The sequence below is a fragment of the Erpetoichthys calabaricus genome, chromosome 8 (genome assembly GCF_900747795.2).
Source record: "Erpetoichthys calabaricus chromosome 8, fErpCal1.3, whole genome shotgun sequence".
In the NCBI taxonomy this organism is placed as follows: Eukaryota; Metazoa; Chordata; class Cladistia; order Polypteriformes; family Polypteridae; genus Erpetoichthys; species Erpetoichthys calabaricus.
The window spans coordinates 42,814,263-42,833,474 of record NC_041401.2 but is presented as its reverse complement, the minus strand read 5'-3'; the positions used below and the strand labels follow the sequence as shown (position 1 = coordinate 42,833,474).

Genomic DNA, 19,212 nt, shown 5'->3' with positions numbered 1-19,212 from the left:
AGGTTTCTTAATAGCATGACTATTGTCCCGATTTTAAGGTTAAGATTGTGTTGTGGTAATCCGGCTGGGTTAATAGTGTTTAAATATTAGCTTTCCTGCATTGAGTAATGGATTAAACTCGTCTCTTACAGACAGTCTGTAGGAGAAATATTCTTTCATGGATACACGTGATCGTTTCTGTGCTTGATATTTTTTATATCTGGAAATGAGAGCACTCCATCCTTATTGGCCAGTTGGAAACAAAATGGGGTATGTCAAAGTATCAAGGTTTGGAAAAGTAATGTCTATGCGTTGGAAGATAGGTTTGTTGGTTCCATCAGGACGTAAATGCAGGACAATATCGCGGTCAAATGGAGGCTCACCATCTTTACTTTGAAAGACAATTGCAACTTCATTAACGATGGGAAGATTGTATCGTCTTGGATCTTGTTTTTTGTCCTTTATTAACACTAAAGCAATTGTAGTTGGCGCTACACCTTCTGCTTGTGCTTTTGTATTGGCCTCTCTTTCAACCTCATGTAGCATTTTTATAGACTTAGCTAATGGGTGATTGTTTATGACTTCAGCCACGTTTCTCATTATCTGCTCTGTGCATTGCTTGTTTTTAGGAAGGTTCATTCGTTGATAGATTGCGTCATCTGGATCTAACACGTAGATTTGTGCATATTTGCGTTCGTGATGTGGTTCAGGGTGCACTGTTCCAATCCGATGTAATATTTGTCCACATACGCGAAAGCAGTATGGGCCATTGCCAGCTGGTGGCCAGATATTTACCCCGGTAGATGTAAAAGCAAATGAACTATTGTAGGATCTAATGCAGTCCATAATGCCTGCTTTGCTTGCGGCATTTCAGACGCGCGTTGTAGGTGCCTGCATTCATTGATTTTATCCAGGCGGGCTCGTTTTTGTATCTCCGTCAGTTGTGGTCTTTCGTTTTGAACCTGTGCCTGCTTTGCTTCCGCAGTTTCAGACGCGCGTTGCAGGCGCCTACGTTTATTTTTTTTATCCACGCTGGCTCGTTTTTGTAGCTCCGTTAGTTGAGCTGGATCGTTTTGGAGCCGTGACCGTGACTCCATTAGTTATCCGTTGTCTACCGTTAGTAATATGGATAATTGCACTTACTGTTAATACGGAGCGTTTTCTGTGGTTGTACTGTTAATAATGCATCACTGTAATGTGATTCACATATGCTATATGGTTTGGACGTGTGAGGATGCCGTACGTTTAATACGGAGAGTTCGTTTATTCTTATTACCTGGACCATGCTGTGTAGTGTGGACGTTTAGTTCAGAAGCGCGTTGTAGGTGCCTGCGCCTTTCGTACTTTCTCACGCCTTCCGTACTCTCTTTGTGGACTCCGTAGTGTCTTCCGTTTGACTCTGGGGTGCAGTGCAGAATCCTCTTTTCTGTGTGGCTGTGTCGTTTGTCGTTAGCTATGGGCGCGTTGTTGCTTCATGTCTTATTTTCGTTGGTTGAGCTCTTTCGTTTTTGAGCCGTGACTCCTTCGTTCGCGGTGGATCAGACTTCGCTTACGGTTTATGAGATGCGCGCTGTAGGCGCCTGCGCACTATGTCTCCTGGGTCCATCGCCGTGTACCTGCGTCCGTGCCTTCCGGTTTACCATTCTCGGTTAGTAATATGGATTAATTGTGGTGGTGTACACAGTCAAAATTATGAAAATTATGTCACTGTCCAAATACTTATGGACCTGACTGTACATATATGCAAAATACCTATGTTATTTTCAATAGCAAGTGTCTCTATCATAAAAGAAAACAAAAAGTTTACACTATTTTAACACACCAGTTACTTCATTAAAATGACTGCTTTCTGGTGTAAAATGAGCATCGTAGTCTAGTTTCAAAAAGAAAAAGAAAAAAACACACGAACACACAGACTGCAAAACTGAAGCAACCTCATGTACAGAATCGATATTTAATTAAATGCAAGAAGTAGCATTTAACATCATTGTAAGATTTACCTTTTTCCATGTAGTTACCTTGAGTATTGATGTTAGTATTAATCACTGATGAAATTACTTGATCATTCTCCACCATTAGAAACTGTTTCCAATACTCTTCAGACAGGGACAAAAGACGAGCTACTACCTATTTTTAACAGGAAAAGTATCGATTCAACATTAGGGGAACTTTAACTGTGGAGCAAATATGACTATTTTGCAAAATCACTTGACTCACAGATTGCTTTAACATTACAAAACTGTTGAAAATATATGTACAGTACATAAAAAGTCTTGTTTGTTTATTAAGGTAATCACAAGGTGTGGTTTATACAGTGTCTCCCACTACAAAAGTATTGGAAGAAAAGGTCAAAGGTACACCTACATTTTCATCAGCAAATAAGTATTGGAATAAGGGAAGTGTGACGGCTTCAGAAAAACTAAACGGTCTACAATCAACACCACATCTGGCTAAAATGCCAGATAGATTAATTCACAAATAGGAATGCCAGTGATGCTCACATTTAAAGACTTTTAAAAAGGGCAAATTGATCATTACAAAAGTAACAAGGAGCAGCACCTTTGTTGTATAATCTCTAATGCTACGTTTAAAAATGTTTTGTTGAAGACAACCAATGCAACTCTCTGTTAAGCTGTTTAATACCGGCAAACCAAGAAGGTGGCTGCTGCATCAGTGATCAAAGTGAATGTCCAGGTATGGAAAAAAAGAGTTATATAGAATATGAAGAGTAACTTTACAGTATCCTAAAAAAGGTTTTGGCAAACCTGTCAATGGCTTACAAACAACACTGTTCTCAGCAAGGCTTGAAAAATATTGGTTTCACCTGAAGATTGCCATCAATAGGTGGAAGGAACTTGTTAAGGGACCCTTAAACATAGTGAATTCTCACTGCTCAGGGGATGAATCATTTTGTTGGACTATTCCTGCAACTAAGATCACCACTATAGTTCAGAAAGTCTTGACAGGGCAGTGATGCTTTAAGTACAGATATTAAAAAGCATCTTGGATACTAAGTCTCTTCAACATTGCATGGAAGGCAAGAATCTTGCCTTCAGACTGACAGAATGGGGTGGCGGTTCCTAGCTTTTATAAGAATGGGATAACAGCCTGATAACAGCATTCCTGGGAAGTTTTAAGGTGAGAGTGCGGGCATGAACATGCCAGCTGATGTATGAACATCAGATCGAGCAAATGTGATGTTCTTCCTGACCACTGAAAAGTGGTCTACTCCTTTCCCCTTCCATGAGTATTTAAAGGGATTGTAGTTTATTTTCCCAGCCCTATCTATACATCACTCCGCATGGGGAGAATATACAACATCCTTAGGAGAGGTTTCCCAGTGTGCTACAAAAGTTAAGGATATCATCATTGATTTCTGTCTGATAACTTCATGAGCAGCATATTATGGTAGTATCAAGACTCTTAATATATGGATGATATAGTCCTCTTAGCCTTATTTGACTATTATCTCCTGCAACTATAAAGCAGTAAGCGAAGTGTGTATATCTTCACCACTTCTGGGACCCTGGTTGTGTGCCAGAAAATGGAGGTAGCAGCTGTACAAATGTAGAAGTGAAGATACCTTGAGTTCTTTCCAGTAAATGAATGTAAAGATAAACGTTACACTGACCAATGAATAGGTACAATGGCAGAAGTATTGTAGGCTAATACTGAATGGTGGTGGTCAATCGGGAGGTCAAGTCACCTGACAAACTTTTCAAATTACGTTTTGGTCACCATCCTTATCCTCTCTTATGGGCACAAAATATGGGTAGTAAATAAAAGATTAGGATTATGCATACCCACGGTTCCTGAAAAGTGTTGATGGGTTTACCCTACATGATTTACGGTCTGGCGGGAGCCACGTGAGGCAGCCAAGACGGTGATTAGGTAGTGAGGACGTGGCTGTTTGTTCTCGACCAGCTGAGTGAGTCATGGGTGAGCCAGGAGATGAACAAGGAGTTGGGTTGGCTTCCTCCAGGAGGAGAAGGAACATTAAGGATGCAATGACGGCGTTTCTGTCATTTTAATTCCGATTTTATCTCATGGATAACCTCTGTTTTTATGGATTGTTTATTATGGCTGAAGCACAGCACTTTTCATTGTTTTAATAAAAGCATTTGTACCTTTTTCACCTACCCTTTGCTATGGGCGTGTATATGTCCCCATCTGCCTGGCTTGTCCCAGTTATGTTATTGATTGTTTCAGGTTCAAAAGGAGAGGAGTAGGGAGAGTGGAGCTGACCCGCACAATCACAGCATCTTCTGAGGATTTCAACAGGGCACCACCAGCAGCAAGCATAATCGGAATAACCACTGAGAAGAAATCCCTGAACACATTCAAAATAAACTGAAGGTTTTTTCAGTTGACACAGGGGCTCTTAGGAATACACCAGAGGGAGATACTTGTCCAGGTCACTCCTTTACCATAGTACCCACACAAATAAAATTAAAGAAAAACTTCCTCTGATCTAGTGAGTGCAATTAAATAAAAATATTTTCATGGCAAAAAAAAAAAAAACTATAAACAGCAGAGACAGAGTCATCTTAGGAGTGCTTAAAACCTTGATTTTGTGCCAATTAAGAACATCATTTCAAGTGGGGAAAAAAAGGGAGTTTGAGAATGTTATGCATTTACAGTGCTCAGAGGCTGGGAGTCAGGGAACCCCACTTACTGGCTTGCAGGTGTGATAATTAAGGTGTACATATTCCAATGTCTCTTTTGGTTTTGGACATCAAATTAACTCTCCCTGAACTGTCCAGATGTTAAGTATTGTATTTCATTCATTTTAACAGAATTTTCTACTCTGCACTTACTGTTTCACTCATTGCTTAAAGTATAAGAAAAGCTGTAGAAAATATAGTAAGAAGCATTTTAATTTTACCTTAGGCTGTTCAGCTGTCTCCCTCATAATCTCCACAGGGGTTGGGTCAGGCACGGAATGACCCACAATAGTGGGGCCAAAAACTCTGGAGAGGTTATTTAGATCCATTTTGCAATCCGGACTTTTCATTACTCTAAAAAAGTAAAAAATAAAATATATTGTAAATATAAAAACATTACAGAAGTATGGGGTAAATGAAAAGCAAACGTGGCAACTGGAAAGATGTTTGTATCCATTTTATAAGTATGTACAGCATTTGCTTTAGCATACTGGTTTGTTATTTGTACTGATTATGCAGACAAGCAGTATGTATGGTGTATCTTTTATAGGAGTTACTTTAAATACATAAATATTAATTTCATTAAATGTACTAAAAAGCATCGACATGAAACAACCCTGTAGAATACACCAGTCCACTACAGCGCCTACTCAAACACACACCCGCACAAGGTCAACTAGACCTGGGAGGACCTACCTGGTTCCCACCATGGTACTAGAAGCATTCCAGTTTCCAGCTTAAAAAGAGGCTCTCCCCTGACCTCTGGGAGTCACAGTCAGGAGGCAGGGGCAACACTCACCAAGTGGGCAGAAGGAGAGAAGAGAGGCCTAACTTGTCTTAGGATTGTATAATTATTGGCTTTAAGGTACATTTTGTAATAAACGTTCCTATATTTGAACCCCAGGCATGTTGGGCATTTCTATGTCTGGGGCTCAGTGGCATCCCCTATTGGTTACAATATCTCGCTCGTAAGGAACAAGGTATTGTATTAACATCAAAGTATTTTAAATTAATATATTTGTGTATTTGCATATGCAAAAAGGCTAAATCTGGCACAATTTGTTACTAGATGTTTTCTCATATGGGAGGACCTAATTTCCAGAGATACACAAATAAAAATGCTGCACCTGACATCATGCAAGTGGACTGAAGGAAAAAGAAGTGCAGAAATATACACCTGTGCCATATCAGGAACTACTATAAAATACACTAATATATAAAATTAGAATGTCACCTGGTTTAAATGAATCTGAAAACAGGGAAAGCTCCAAAATGCAGACAAATGCACATTCTAATCATTCTAAGTCAGTCACAAATTTGGGGAAGAGAAAATAAAAACAAAAAAAAACAACACTTACTCAAAATTTTTGAGTATGCCTTATTCCTTAGAGCAGTCCACTGTAAACAAGTGGAGAAAGTAGGAAACTACTTATAGTACAGTTCTAAATTCTGTTGCATTTAAGTGTTATTATTCAATCCCACATATGCCAACAATGAGATATCAAGGGCATAAGTGAAACACTTAAAGGTGATGACACTAAATTACTTCCGAAATAATAAAATCCTCAACAACATAGTTGTTAATTATTTGTACAATTTTCATCACTCAACTGAAAATGAGAACAAACAAAGCAGCAGCGTAAAACAAATCAAGCATTGGCTTTCTGATGTAGTTTAAGCATGTTTTGTGCAGCGGAATCCCAGCATATTTTATTAAAATTTCTTTATTTTCCATATTAAAAATTAATGAGTACCTCTCTCTTTCCACTGTCACGCTGAACTAATATCATAATCCATCTTGACTTTCAACAGAGACACGACCAAGGTTGCATAAATGAGGACGAAAAATTTGTGTAAATTTCCAGACAACTAAAATTCAAGGGTTCAGATAGACATAGTTCACATTTAAGTTGCACAGATCTGTGTCAGATTTAGTACCACATATGCATATACAGTAAACTAAACTGGACTAGAAAAGTTCCGATTCCATGTACTAGAACATAAGAAATTTGACAAACAAGAGAAGACATTTCAGTCCATGAGATAATTTGTTTATCTAATAGGTAAGCTGTCCAATTTCTCATCCAGATACTGTACTTCTTGAAAGGTTGTCAAGGTTTCTGCTTCAACTATGTGTCTCTGTAGTTTGTTCTAGTTTCCCACAGCTCTTTGTAAAGAAATGTTAGTTGCCTTTAGTCGGAAATACAATTCCCTTTAATTTCCACTGGTTTCTGCAAGTACATGATTCACCCTTAAGTTGAAATATTTTATGATTTGATATTCACACTTCACTAAAACGGTTTTAGAATCCCCTTGGCTAAATAGTAGGCTAAGCCCCTGTTAAGACAGATGTTGGCTATTTACTTAAGATGAATTGCACCAAGTAAAATACTACAACATGAATATGTACATCACCAGTAGTGTCATAATTGTTTCACCATCAATTATATAGTACATGTAATTATGCAAAATTTCTAAGTTATGCTAAATTACATTTACCGTTGAAGGTGCAAAATAATAAAAGCCAAGGTATCTCTGTTTGGCTGGGGCAACTCTTCAATCGCCTGGCATATGGCTGCTATACTTTCATCTGTGTTGTTAAGGAGACCTAAGAAACAAAAACCATCAAGACTACTGTTCAAAAATATTACAGGATTTTCAAAAAGAATTCATCCCACCTAGAACAAAAGGTAGACTTATTTTTGTGTATTCCCCTGTAACAGAAAACATTAAATAAAGTTGTTGCAAAAAGAACCAAACAGAAGTATTTTATTTACCCACACAATACATTTTGGTTTAGTATTAAGTCTTGCACTACATTTTATGAAAGCGAGTTAGTTAGCTCCATCATTAAAGTGACAATGACCACACATTTTAAAGTTAACACTTTAAAAGTTACAACACCACAACTGATTGTAGTCAAAGCATTTTTAAAGAAATGTGAGTGATAACCAGGCTTCTTTTCCACGTGTAATGAATAATTTTAACTTAATTAGCTCTAATCCTGGGTATAAGGTTTCACATCATATGTGGGTACAACTAGTACTATTGCAAAAAAAGGTTTTAAGGTCTCAAATTGAAAGTCGGTACTCTGCAGAAGATGCGTTTTCCCTACAGTTTGCTGGAGCACTCGGTATAAGCTGGTCTTTATGAGCAGGAAAGTACCCCAATGGCCCAATATATCTCATAAGAAGTGATATTAGCTTTGCACATGTGAATTTCAGGATTTACTTCAACTTTTCCTTCCTTGAATATCCGTTAATGCTGCCAACCTGGAATTAGAGAAATTAGCCAACCACAAACATTGTCACTGAACAGATTTTTCAGTTTTCAATCAGATTCGAGTCTGGAATAGTCTTTGCTCATAATATGAGGAGACTCCAGTGTCATGTTCTTTATAGGGTCCTTCTGGAATACTGTATGAATATCTGACCCAGCCTGAGTTCTTTCATAGATCAGAAAAAAAATGCTTAGCTAAAAGATGTACATTTAGTTGGCTCCATTCTTTAGTCACTTTAGATCAACAGGGGTGCCAGTTTCCTGCAACTGAAAAAACATTATACAACAATGCAGCCACCATTATTCTGCACAGTAGGTTAGGTCTGGTGTTTTGGGAATGAGATATTTAGAATTTGCAAAGGATGTAGCTTTACATTTTGGTCACATAATTCAGTATTGTCTTCTGAGACCAGGGAAAATGCTGCTACATGGTTTCCGATTCTGTAATCCTCTTCTTGACAAATACAGTATTATTCTCTAGTTTCTGTTCACAAAAATGTCACAAGGGCAGAAAACACGAGTGCTCATAGGGTCAGCCTGGGTTGAAATTTTTGAGCCTTTAGTACTGCAGATAAAAAGTATGTGGCAGCTACTAACTACAGCTGTGCAATCATGGTGGCTCCTAGAGCCGTCAAGTGCTAAAAATGTTTGTACTCTTGAGAGGTTCTTCCACTTCAGCCAGTGAGGGCAAGATTTTCTTGGTTACATTTCTGAATCATAAGACAGACACCTCTGCTAACTATATGGTGTATCAAATTCATTGGATTCAACAGTAAAAATTAAAATACCTTTCATTTGTTTCAAATAATGCCAAAAATAAGAAATTCAGAATATTCATTCCACTTTGCCATTAATCAACAGACTTAACTGTGTCAAGTGTCCCAGTTTGAATTTTCACAGTAACTACTTGGGGGGGGTAGATTGCATTATGGATATTTTCTAAAGTCATTTATTAATAATTGCATTTGCACTTGTAAATGTAAAAAGAGACAGAAGTTATAAACACAATTAACACATTTTTCCTTAGTAAAGGCTTCAAATATAATTTGGAAACTCAATGCTTTCATTGCTGTCTTTTTGACGTTGCAAGGTTAGCTTTTCATGTGAATATATTTATACTGGGCTGAAACTGTATAATCAAATTGTAAACTTTCCACCATTTCTGGGACAAGTTCAATGGAGACATCAGGCTAGGATCGTTTTTAAGGCCTTTAAAAGCCATTAGACACATTAGGCGGTACTGTCTGCTTTCACTGACAGTTTAACTTTGAAAATTGTTTCTATAGTCATTATCACTTTCTGCATAATAGTCTTGTGATAACAAATGTTAAACTCTGCCTCCGCAGCTGTGTTTTAATAAATCCTAGCTGGTCTTTATATCAATGCATATTTAATGAGATTAGATACATTAACACAATTTAAGAGTAGCTGACCCATTAAAAGGCACAGATTCCTCTAGCAATTTAAGAAGTATATGTGTATTTATATGTAATAATAAAATGAACTTTATTTTATGCATGTTATGTGGAGGACAAAAAAATCTCCTTAACTAACCCCCATCATAAATACTGTTTTATGTGATACAGACATATTAATTTATGATTAGAATTCAAGGAATCCTATAAAAAAAGGTACATACTTAAAACCGTGAATTACACAGTATAGTATAAATGTACACACTGAAGTACAACCAAATAAATATGCATCAAGGGATAGAAGGAAAAATAAAACCATAAGCTTTTGTCTTGGAATGATGCAATGTAAGAACTGCAACAGCATTAGTCGTGGATGGTTTTATTGAAGGCAATACATACAACACAGAAAAATCAAGCAGACTTTGAGTAGTCACGAAAAATAAACTTTTGATGGTATTGCTGATTTTAAGATAACTAAAGAAGATTTTTATTGAGCGTGACAGAGCAGTAACTTTTTGTGACTACCATTCACAAATAACTTGTTAGTATTAAGGATAGAGGCATGAAAATTAGAGAAAAATGATCTAAACAGGAATATAACTGAATATTCCTTAATATATATATATATAATATATATATATATATATATATATATATATATATATATATATAACACATTAATAACATGTTAAGAAGATAAGAATAACATTACACATATCATCTGATCATCCACTTCAAGCTGATATCAACTATATGTCACTTAATGTGACGAATATGTCAGACTAGTCGGCTGCTGCTGATGATCTTGTCACCAGAGCATGTCAATTTAAGCAATTGAAAATTGCAGGGCATGTCACATTAAACAACTAGTTACTTGTACCCATTCCTAAAAACAGTTCTCTTGATGTCATAATGTTCAAGCTAAGGAGATGACACTTACCCCAATATTATACACTTTTCTGCCTTTATAAGTCAACAAAAAACTGACATGCTGCATGTAGGCCCCCTGGTGTTTGTAGTTAAAGATTGGTTTTGACCAGCTACATACTAAAATTATGTTAGCTTTGTGCTTACTTTGCACAGCTGGTTTGTCTGTTCAATGACTATTATACATGTGAAATAAATTTTGTGTGGGTCAGTATGATCATCAATTATTCAAGTACACTTTTTTTTTTTTTAAGTCCCAGTTAGTTTTTCACAATCACAGTATGCATTAATTTGTCATAAGAAATTGTATTTTAAAAGTGAAGATTTTTTTTAATATAAAATTAAAATATACTTCCCATGTATGCAGTTTAAAATGGGTTTCAAAGGCACCAGTCCAAATGAAACACAAAACCCTTAAAAACCAAACAGAATATGTCAATTTTCAAGCCTAGAATATTGTTGACCCTCAATACATACCTTGAGCTTGCTGTAAATAAGGAATTATTATTTTGTTTTAGAAGGACTGGGGCAGAAAACACATACCATCTTTTTCTGACTTTAACCCCCAGTTCATACTTTTTTTGTACAGTAAAAGGAAGGACCATGTAGGTTGTACAAGGATGGAGGTTATCTAAATATTTATAAACACAATCCCCATTCTCTCTGGCCATGAAGGATTACCAGATGATGTACAAGTCCACAATCTGTTCTCTATACTTCACATGGACTTTTCACACAATAGCTATCAGGAAATGTAGCCAATGATTAGTTTTTTTCATCAGTTTTCAAATAAATAGAATGGCTGCAATGTGCTCTGACCTGTTGGGAGTGTCTTATAATATGCTTATAAATTAAAATCATATTACTGGATATTCCAAAAAAATCTCGTCATTGCTTGAAATTTAAATGCTTTTTTAAATTAAGCAGAAAAAGTATCAAAGCTGTGTCACACACGCGTGCTCAGGAAGCAGTCGACAAGCCCAGAGGTGAATGAAATATCACAAGACAGGGTGTTGATATACGGTACTAATGCTTCTCTCATCAGACAAAAAGAAGAAATATAAAATACCTTCCATACTTCTGTGTTCCCAAGATGGCATCCAATCGTCACTTCCACCTTTGACTCCCAAAGGACAAACGTCACTTCCAGCGCCCTCTACATGGTATCACTTCTGGTTCCACCCCGATGATCTCACTTCCAGTTTCCAAAGGTGCCATCACTTCCGTCTGACAGCCATGACGTCATTTCCATCCGCCATTTTTCTCTGTATATAAACACCATTTTTTCACATGTACATTGTTCAATTACTGTAAAGTACTTTGATCCAAATTCTTCCCCTTTTGCCTTCATTGTCCTTTGGGCATTATATGGGGACAGTCCCCAACTCTTTCTTGTTGTTTTGGAGTCCTATTTTCATCACAATTGGCGTAGTCGGCAGGATTTATTTCGCTCATAAAGATGACTGAAGAGCAAGATTTGAACACGGTCCTGACAACCATTATGGCAGAACTACACACCCTAAAGGTGCAGATGGGAGAAACGCACACCCAGTTGCAGTTGGCAGAGTCAGAGGCACGGGTTGCAGCAATGATGTGGACAGAGGCCGCTCGGTCTCTCCCCCCTCAGCTGACATATTTAACTGAAGGAGATGTTGAAACATACTTAATTTTTGAATGCACTGCCAAGCGGAATGCGTGGTCGAAGTCGGAATGGGCATACCTCCTGGCACCCTACTTGAAGGGCGCGGCGCAGAGGGCCTATTATGACTTAACAGAGGAGCAGACGGCTGATTATGACACCCTCAGGGTGGAGACCTTCAAGCACTACGGCATATCTCCGGCCCAGCAGAAAAGGAAATGGAGGTAGTGGCGGTTCAATCCGGAAAGGCCAATACAGTCCCAGGCATTTAAAGTCTGGGGTAAAGTCGGGCGCTGGCTAAGGCCAGATATACACACTGCCCAGAAAATAACCGAGATCGTCTCCTGTGAGACCTTCGTTCATGCCCTCCTAGAAAATCTTGCCCAGCAAGTCCGGAAACCAAATTATGAGAGTATGGATGCCTTTTTTGGGGTTGTGTAATGTCATTGGGCTGCCTGTCAGAGCAGTTGGAATGGTCCCCTCGCCAAGCTCGACAGGTACGTGGCACAGTGCCTGAGCCCACTCTGCGTCCTGCCGAGCCTCCTGTCTGACCCAAAGAAAAGCTGCACAACCTTCCCCGCTGTTTCAAGTGTTGGGAGATTTGACACTTATCCACCAGCTGCCATCTGCCTGATGAACCTTTGGATTGCACCATAATCAAGGGAGAAAGGTATTGTGCCGTGGTAAACCCTTTACCTTTACCCGCTACTGGGACAGTGGTCATAAATGGTTATAAGGTAGTGGGTATGTTTGATCCCGGGAGCAATATCTCCATTGTTGCTCACCGTTATGTTTTGCCATGACAATGGCTCAAGGTTAAGACCAGTCTGAAATGTATTCATGGGGAGATCCGGTATTATAAATCCGTCGCCTGTGTAATATCAGTCGAAAACTCTATGAAGAGTTTAGTAATGGCGGTTTTGCCGGACCCTTACTAGTTATACTGGGACAGGATTGGTCTAATATTAAAAGCGGTGTAAACTCTAGTGTCCCTAAGAAAAATCTGGGCTTAGTTATGGATTTGAATAACCCTAATCCAACTGCACCGTCCTCCTTTAAATCGATGACGATTCCTTAAATTCCTTGCTAGAAATGCAGTTGTTTCAGTTAATGGACATCAGTCTGTAGATCCTGTACCATGAATGCCCTACTTTTTCATTATCTTGTATCGAGTGGCTGAGCATGAGGGTGAGGTGTGGTCATTGCTCTTAGTTCCGCGTACTTATCGGCAGCAAGTATGCGAACTGGCACATGCCCATCTCTTAGGTGCCCCCCTAGGTACAAAAAAAAAAAAAAACTCGGAACGAATTAAGTTTCGATTTTATTGGCCTGGGGTGGGATAAACGAGGAGGTCCAATGTTTCTGTGCTTCCTGTCCAAAATGTCAGTTATGTCAGATTCCTAGAAGTCCCTTTACCCCTCATTGATATTCCCATTGAACGAGTCGGTATAGACCTTGTAGGACCCTTAGAACCCTCTGCAAGAGGCTATAAATATATTTTGGTCTTAGTGGATTATGCCACCCGATTTCTGGAGGCTGTTCCCTTGCACTCAGCGACATCAAAAATCATTGCACTGGAATTAGTAGGGATATTCACTCATGTTGGGATTCCTAAAGAGGTGTTAACAGACGAAGAAACTCCTTTCATGTCGGAAATGTTCAGGGAGGTGGTTAAGTTACTGCAGATTAAACATCAGATGGGTGAAGCGATTTAATCAAATTTTGAAACAAATGTTACACAAGGTAGTTGGTGAGGATGGGAGGAATTGGGATCAGTTGCTCCCCCTTGTGTTGTTTGCCTACCGGGAGGTACATCAGGCCACTATGGGGTTTTCTCCTTTTGAGCTATTGTACCGAAGACAACCCTGCGGTTTATTGGATATGTTAAAAGAAGGATGGGAAGAAGAGGTCCTCACCTCCTCAAATATTTTAGATTATATCGCGCAGTTACGTGATAGATTGGCTAAAATCAGACCCTTATTAAAAGAAAACTTAGAACGAGCTCAAGAAGCCCAGTCGGGAATATTATAACAGAAACGCCACCCTCCGGGAATTTCCCCCGGGGGATTGTGTAATGGTGCTTGTGCCATCGTCCCCACTCTAAATTACTGGCTCATTGGCAAGGCCTGTATGAAATTAAGGAAAGAAAAGGACTCGATTATTTGGTTAAACAGGGACGTTGATCCCTCCTCCAGCCAGCCTCGCTCCCTATTCATAAAACATCAAACCCTTAATTTTGGAATGGATTTAACTTGGAGACAAACAGGAACTGGAAAACACCATCCTGTCTATTCTGGAGATGGTTAGCGAGCAATCAGCTCGCACTGCACTGATTGAACACGATATCATAACAGACCTGGGGGTTATTGTCAGAGAATGCCACAATCGCCTCCTGGAGGCAAAGAAAACGGACGTTGAATTAGAAATTAGGCATATTCTGGAGCTGGGGACGATTGAAGAAAGTCACAGCCCTTGGTCCAGTCCTATCGTCCTAGTTCCTAAACCCAATGTGTCGTGGAGGTTCTGCAATGACTTCCACCATCTCAATCAGGTTTCTAAATTTGACGCTTTCCGATGCAGAGAGTGGATGATTTACTTGATCGCTCGGTAATGTGCAATTCCTAACTACACTTGACATGACGAAAGGGTACTGGCACATTTCCTTAATGGCTTCCGCTAAAGAAAAAAATGCTTTTAGAACTCCCAGTGGGCCCTGGCAGTACACAGACCTTCCAACGTCTGGTAGACACACTGTTACGTCCCCATAATTCATACAGTGCCACTTAATTGGATGACGTTATCTATTCCACCATGTGGAAGGAGCATGTGCTACAGGTTAAAACAGTTCTCTCGACATTAGCACAGGTTGGGCTTCGTATTAATCTCAAGAAATGCTTCTTTGGATTAACAGAGGCCAAATATTTAGGCTATCTGATGGGTGTGGGTACCGTCAAACCACAATGCTCCAAAGTTGATGCCATCACTAAATGGCCCCGTCCGGTGACTAAGAGGCAAGTACAAGCTTTCTTAATAATACTTTACATTTATATAGCACTTATTTCACTACTCACTACTTCTTGGGTTTAGCAAGCTTCTACCGCCGTTTTGTACCTCGTTTCTCAGAGATTGCTTCGCCCTTGACGAATCTGACATAGAAATGGGCACCTTCAAAAGTGGCCTGGGATGATAAAACTGAAGCTGCATTTAGTGACTTAAAAATGGCCCTGACTTCAGCACCTGTTTTGAAATCCCCTAACTTTTCTATTCCTTTCATTCTATAGACAGATGTGTCGGACACAGGACTCGGTTCAGTGTTGAGCCAATGCATCAACGGTGCTGAACGCCCCATTCTGTACCTCAGCCAGAAACTGCTAGACTGGGAGACCAGGTATGCAGTGGTGGAACATGAAAGCCTTGGCGATTAAATGGGCTGTAACCCAACTGAGGTACTACCTATTGGGACAGGAGTTCACCCTGGTGACGGATCATGCCGCTTCTGCAGTGGATGGCCGTTCATCGGGAGTCCAACCCTCCTGTTACTAGGTGCTTTTTAGGCCTTCATATATAAAGTAAAAAATATAAAGTACCTTCCATACTTCCAGTTTCCCTTTAAAAGTACTTCCACCTCTGACTCCCAAGGACAACGCCCATTCCAGTGCCCTCGCCATGACATCACTTCCGGTTCCACTATGAAAACAGTCCTTAATACAATCTACTTGTTAAATTAATTCTTATAGGGTTAAATTAACACTGGCAATTCAAGTAGCTAAATAATGAAAAGCATTTTATTTTTTCATTCACATTTGATGTCATTCTGCAGCTTGTTCTCTTTTGTCATTCAGAGTTTCTTTCTGTTGCAGAAACATTGTTAAATCCCTTGAACACAGTGTGGTATGCCTCCAGCAGCTGTACGCACTGCAACATTTGAGTGATGCACAACCGGTGCTCATGTGCGCTCACATAGTCAAAAAATAAAGTAAAATTCATAAAAGTGATCCAGTGGAAGCCAAGTTGTTTCATGCAGCCAGAAAGACATGACATTGAGAGAAAAATATTAAAAACTTTATTTATTTACAAAACTTTACAGCAGCAATTTTTTTTTTTTTTTAACAAAAATGACATTATGGAAGGCAATCTGACTTTCAATAGGTTATTTTAGAACTTTATGATGTAGTAAAAATAATCTAGGTGTGCTATATATAGTACATTTGCATCGTTATTGTTTTTTTATGGTCACAGTGCATCTGTGCTTATGATCTGATCAGTGCTCTTTAAAAGATGGGGTGGGGAACAGCTAAATGCAACCCTTGAAAATACAGTACTTCACAAAAAAGGGTTAATAAGGAAGACATATAAAATCCACCATCACTGCTTAAACACATTAAATGTAGTCATTAATCAAACTTGCTTAATAACAAGCTTTATTATTTACAGCTATACTTTATACCAGGTTTTCATTCACCAAAACCTGATACTCACTAGAACTCACCCTTTAACTTTTATGGGTGAAAATAACAGCTCATTTTTCAAGGTGTATTTAATTCATGTGGTGTGCAATGTCATTGAAATAAATAAAACAAAAAAAAAAACCACAAAAGATAAGCAACAAAAACATTTTAGGACAGATTTAATTCTAATGCATATTATGCGGTTAATTATGGTCCCAATTTAGAATACACTTACTTACACATTTAATTTTGTCCGAAGTATATCTCCACCTATTTTTTTTATATACAGTGCATCCGGAAAGTATTCACAGCGCATCACATGTTCCACATTTTGTCACGTTACAGCCTTTTTCCAAGATGGATTAAATTCATTATTTTCCTCTGAATTCTACACACAACACCCCATAATGACAATGTGAAAAAAGTTTGAGGTTTTTGCAAATTTATTAAAAATAAAAAAACTGAGAAATCACATGTACACAAGTATTCACAGCCTTTGCTTTATACTTTGTCGATGCACCTTTGGCAGCAGTTACAGCCTCAAGTCTTTTTGAATATGATGCCACAAGCTTGGCACACCTATCCTTGGCCAGTTTCGCCCATTCCTCTTTGCAGCACCTCTCAAGCTCCATCAGGCTGGATGGGAAGGGTCGGTGCACTAGCCATTTTAAGATCTCTCCAGAGATGTTCAATCGGATTCAAGTCTGGGCTCTGGCTGGGCCACACAAGGACATTCACAGAGTTGTCCTGAAGCCACTCCTTTGATATCTTGGCTGTGTGCTTAGGGTCGTTGTCCTGCTGAAAGATGAACCGTCGCCCCAGTCTGAGGTCAAGAGCGCTCCGGAGCAGGTTTTCATCCAGGATGTCTCTGTACATTGCTGCAGTCATCTTTCCCTTTATCCTGACTAGTCTCCCAGTCCCTGCCTCTGAAAAACATCCCCATAGCATGATGCTGCCACCACCATGCTTCACTGTTAGGGATGGTATTGGCCTGGTGATGAGCGGTGTCAGGTTTCCTCCAAACGTGACGCCTGGCATTCACACCAAAGAGTTCAATCTTTGTCTCATCAGACCAGAGAACTTTCTTTCTCATGGTCTGAGAGTCCTTCAGGTGCCTTTTGGCAAACTCCAGGCGGGCTGCCATGTGCCTTTTACTAAGGAGTGGCTTCCGTCTGGCCACTCTACCATACAGGCCTGATTGGTGGATTACTGCAGAGATGGTTGTCCTTCTGGAAGGTTCTCCTCTCTCCACAGAGGACCTCTGGAGCTCTGACAGAGTGACCATCGGGTTCTTGGTCACCTCCCTGACTAAGGCCCTTCTCCCCCGATCGCTCAGTTTAGATGGCCAGCCACCTCTAGGAAGAGTCCTGGGGCCTCATGTATAAAACGGTGCGTACGCACAGAAATGTTGCGTACGAACGTTTCCACGCTCAAATCGTGATGTATAAAACCTAAACTTGGCGTAAAGCCACGCACATTTCCACGGTACCTCATACCCTGGCGTACGCAATTTCTCCGCTCGGTTTTGCAGGCTGGTGGCACCCAGGGTCAAAGCAGTGCTACTGTTCCTGTGTGGTTACCCTTTCTTCTTAGATCCACATTCCTGACGCGGCTTTATTAATACACTGAAACTAACTGCATATTGTTTATCAGTGTAATGCATCTGATTGTAATTAACCTGCAGCAATATAATGGTCCAGGGAATAGCCATAGTATTCCAAATACCATAACTGCTTTAGCGTTGTTACTCTCACTGCATCTTCTTCTTTCAGCTGCTCCCGTTAAGGGTTGCCACAGCAGATCATCTTTTTACATATTACTCTCACTGCACCACTCGGAGTGCATGGATAGCGCTTTGAGTACTGAGAAAAGCGCTATATAAATGTAATGAATTATTATTATTATTATTATTTATATCACTGTATCTGAGTGGGGAATCACAGCAGCAGCTGATTGGAAAGAGAATTATTGGTATACAGCATGAAGCAGACGCTACCTCAGCCACGGCAAAACGCTTCAGAGACTTTCCTGTACAGACTTCGCGGTTTAGAAAAAGTTTCATCCCAAGAACTATAAACGCACTCAATCAGTCCATCAAGTGCTCCTTGTAGAACTGTTTGTACTTATAAGTACAATTACCTCACTGTAAACTTGCACTACAGTTACAATATTGCACAACCTGCGCCACTTTATAAAGCACGTATTTACATATGATAACGATATCATTTTTAAGATGTTATAAAAATTATACAGATTACATTACACAGATAAAACTTTAACTTCATTTAAATAATCTGTATTGTTAATAATTAAACATGCGAGGACACGGTGCCGCAGCGCTAGCTAGTTCAGGGATTGTTCCTGCATTGCGTTGTATTCTTGCTGGTGCTGACGCGACACTGGAATGATAGATGGATAGATTAATTAAACATGTGCTACGAAGATATTTCAATGTTCCTTAAAAGTTTTGAAGAATCGGCGTTCTAAGCTTACAAATGGCTTCACGTCTATTACAGAGCTGATTGTGTGGCGATTGGGTATTTGGAGAAAGAAAAGTAAGGACAAGAATTGGAGGTTAGTACGTTTGAAAGAGACAGTACTTCTGTAAGAAATTATTTCATTGAAGGTCGCGCATGGCGCAGCAAGCCTCTTGCGTGAGACACGACCAATCACTGCGCCACCGTGTTCCCATGTTTAATAACATGCTTTCATTCCTATCATCGTGAAAAAGATATCACGTATACATCTCAGTATTTTAATTATTCAGAGAGCTGTAATATCACGAATGTAATGGATTATGTGTCCTGTCGGAAAAAGAGAAAGCCCGTTTAAGAAGCAGGTAGTGATTCACACACATAGAG

The 19,212-nt window shown here is 39.3% G+C and overlaps 1 protein-coding gene across 7 annotated transcripts in view; it reads right to left on the bottom strand.

The window, feature by feature from the left end:
- The window catches only part of si:ch1073-416j23.1 (rac GTPase-activating protein 1), a 118,276-nt gene that overhangs the window by 6,561 nt on the left and 92,503 nt on the right, over positions 1-19,212 (bottom strand). For 5 of the 7 annotated variants that reach the window (XM_051931004.1, XM_051931007.1, XM_028806482.2 and 2 more), the window contains 3 exons: positions 7,143-7,251; positions 4,865-4,997; positions 1,980-2,106 (listed from right to left, as the gene is read on the bottom strand). In XM_051931004.1, the coding sequence (XP_051786964.1) occupies positions 1,980-2,106; positions 4,865-4,997; positions 7,143-7,251 (369 nt within the window). The remainder of the gene's footprint in view (positions 1-1,979; positions 2,107-4,864; positions 4,998-7,142; positions 7,252-19,212) is intronic. The other 2 variants (XM_028806483.2, XM_028806485.2) reach the window with 1 other exon arrangement.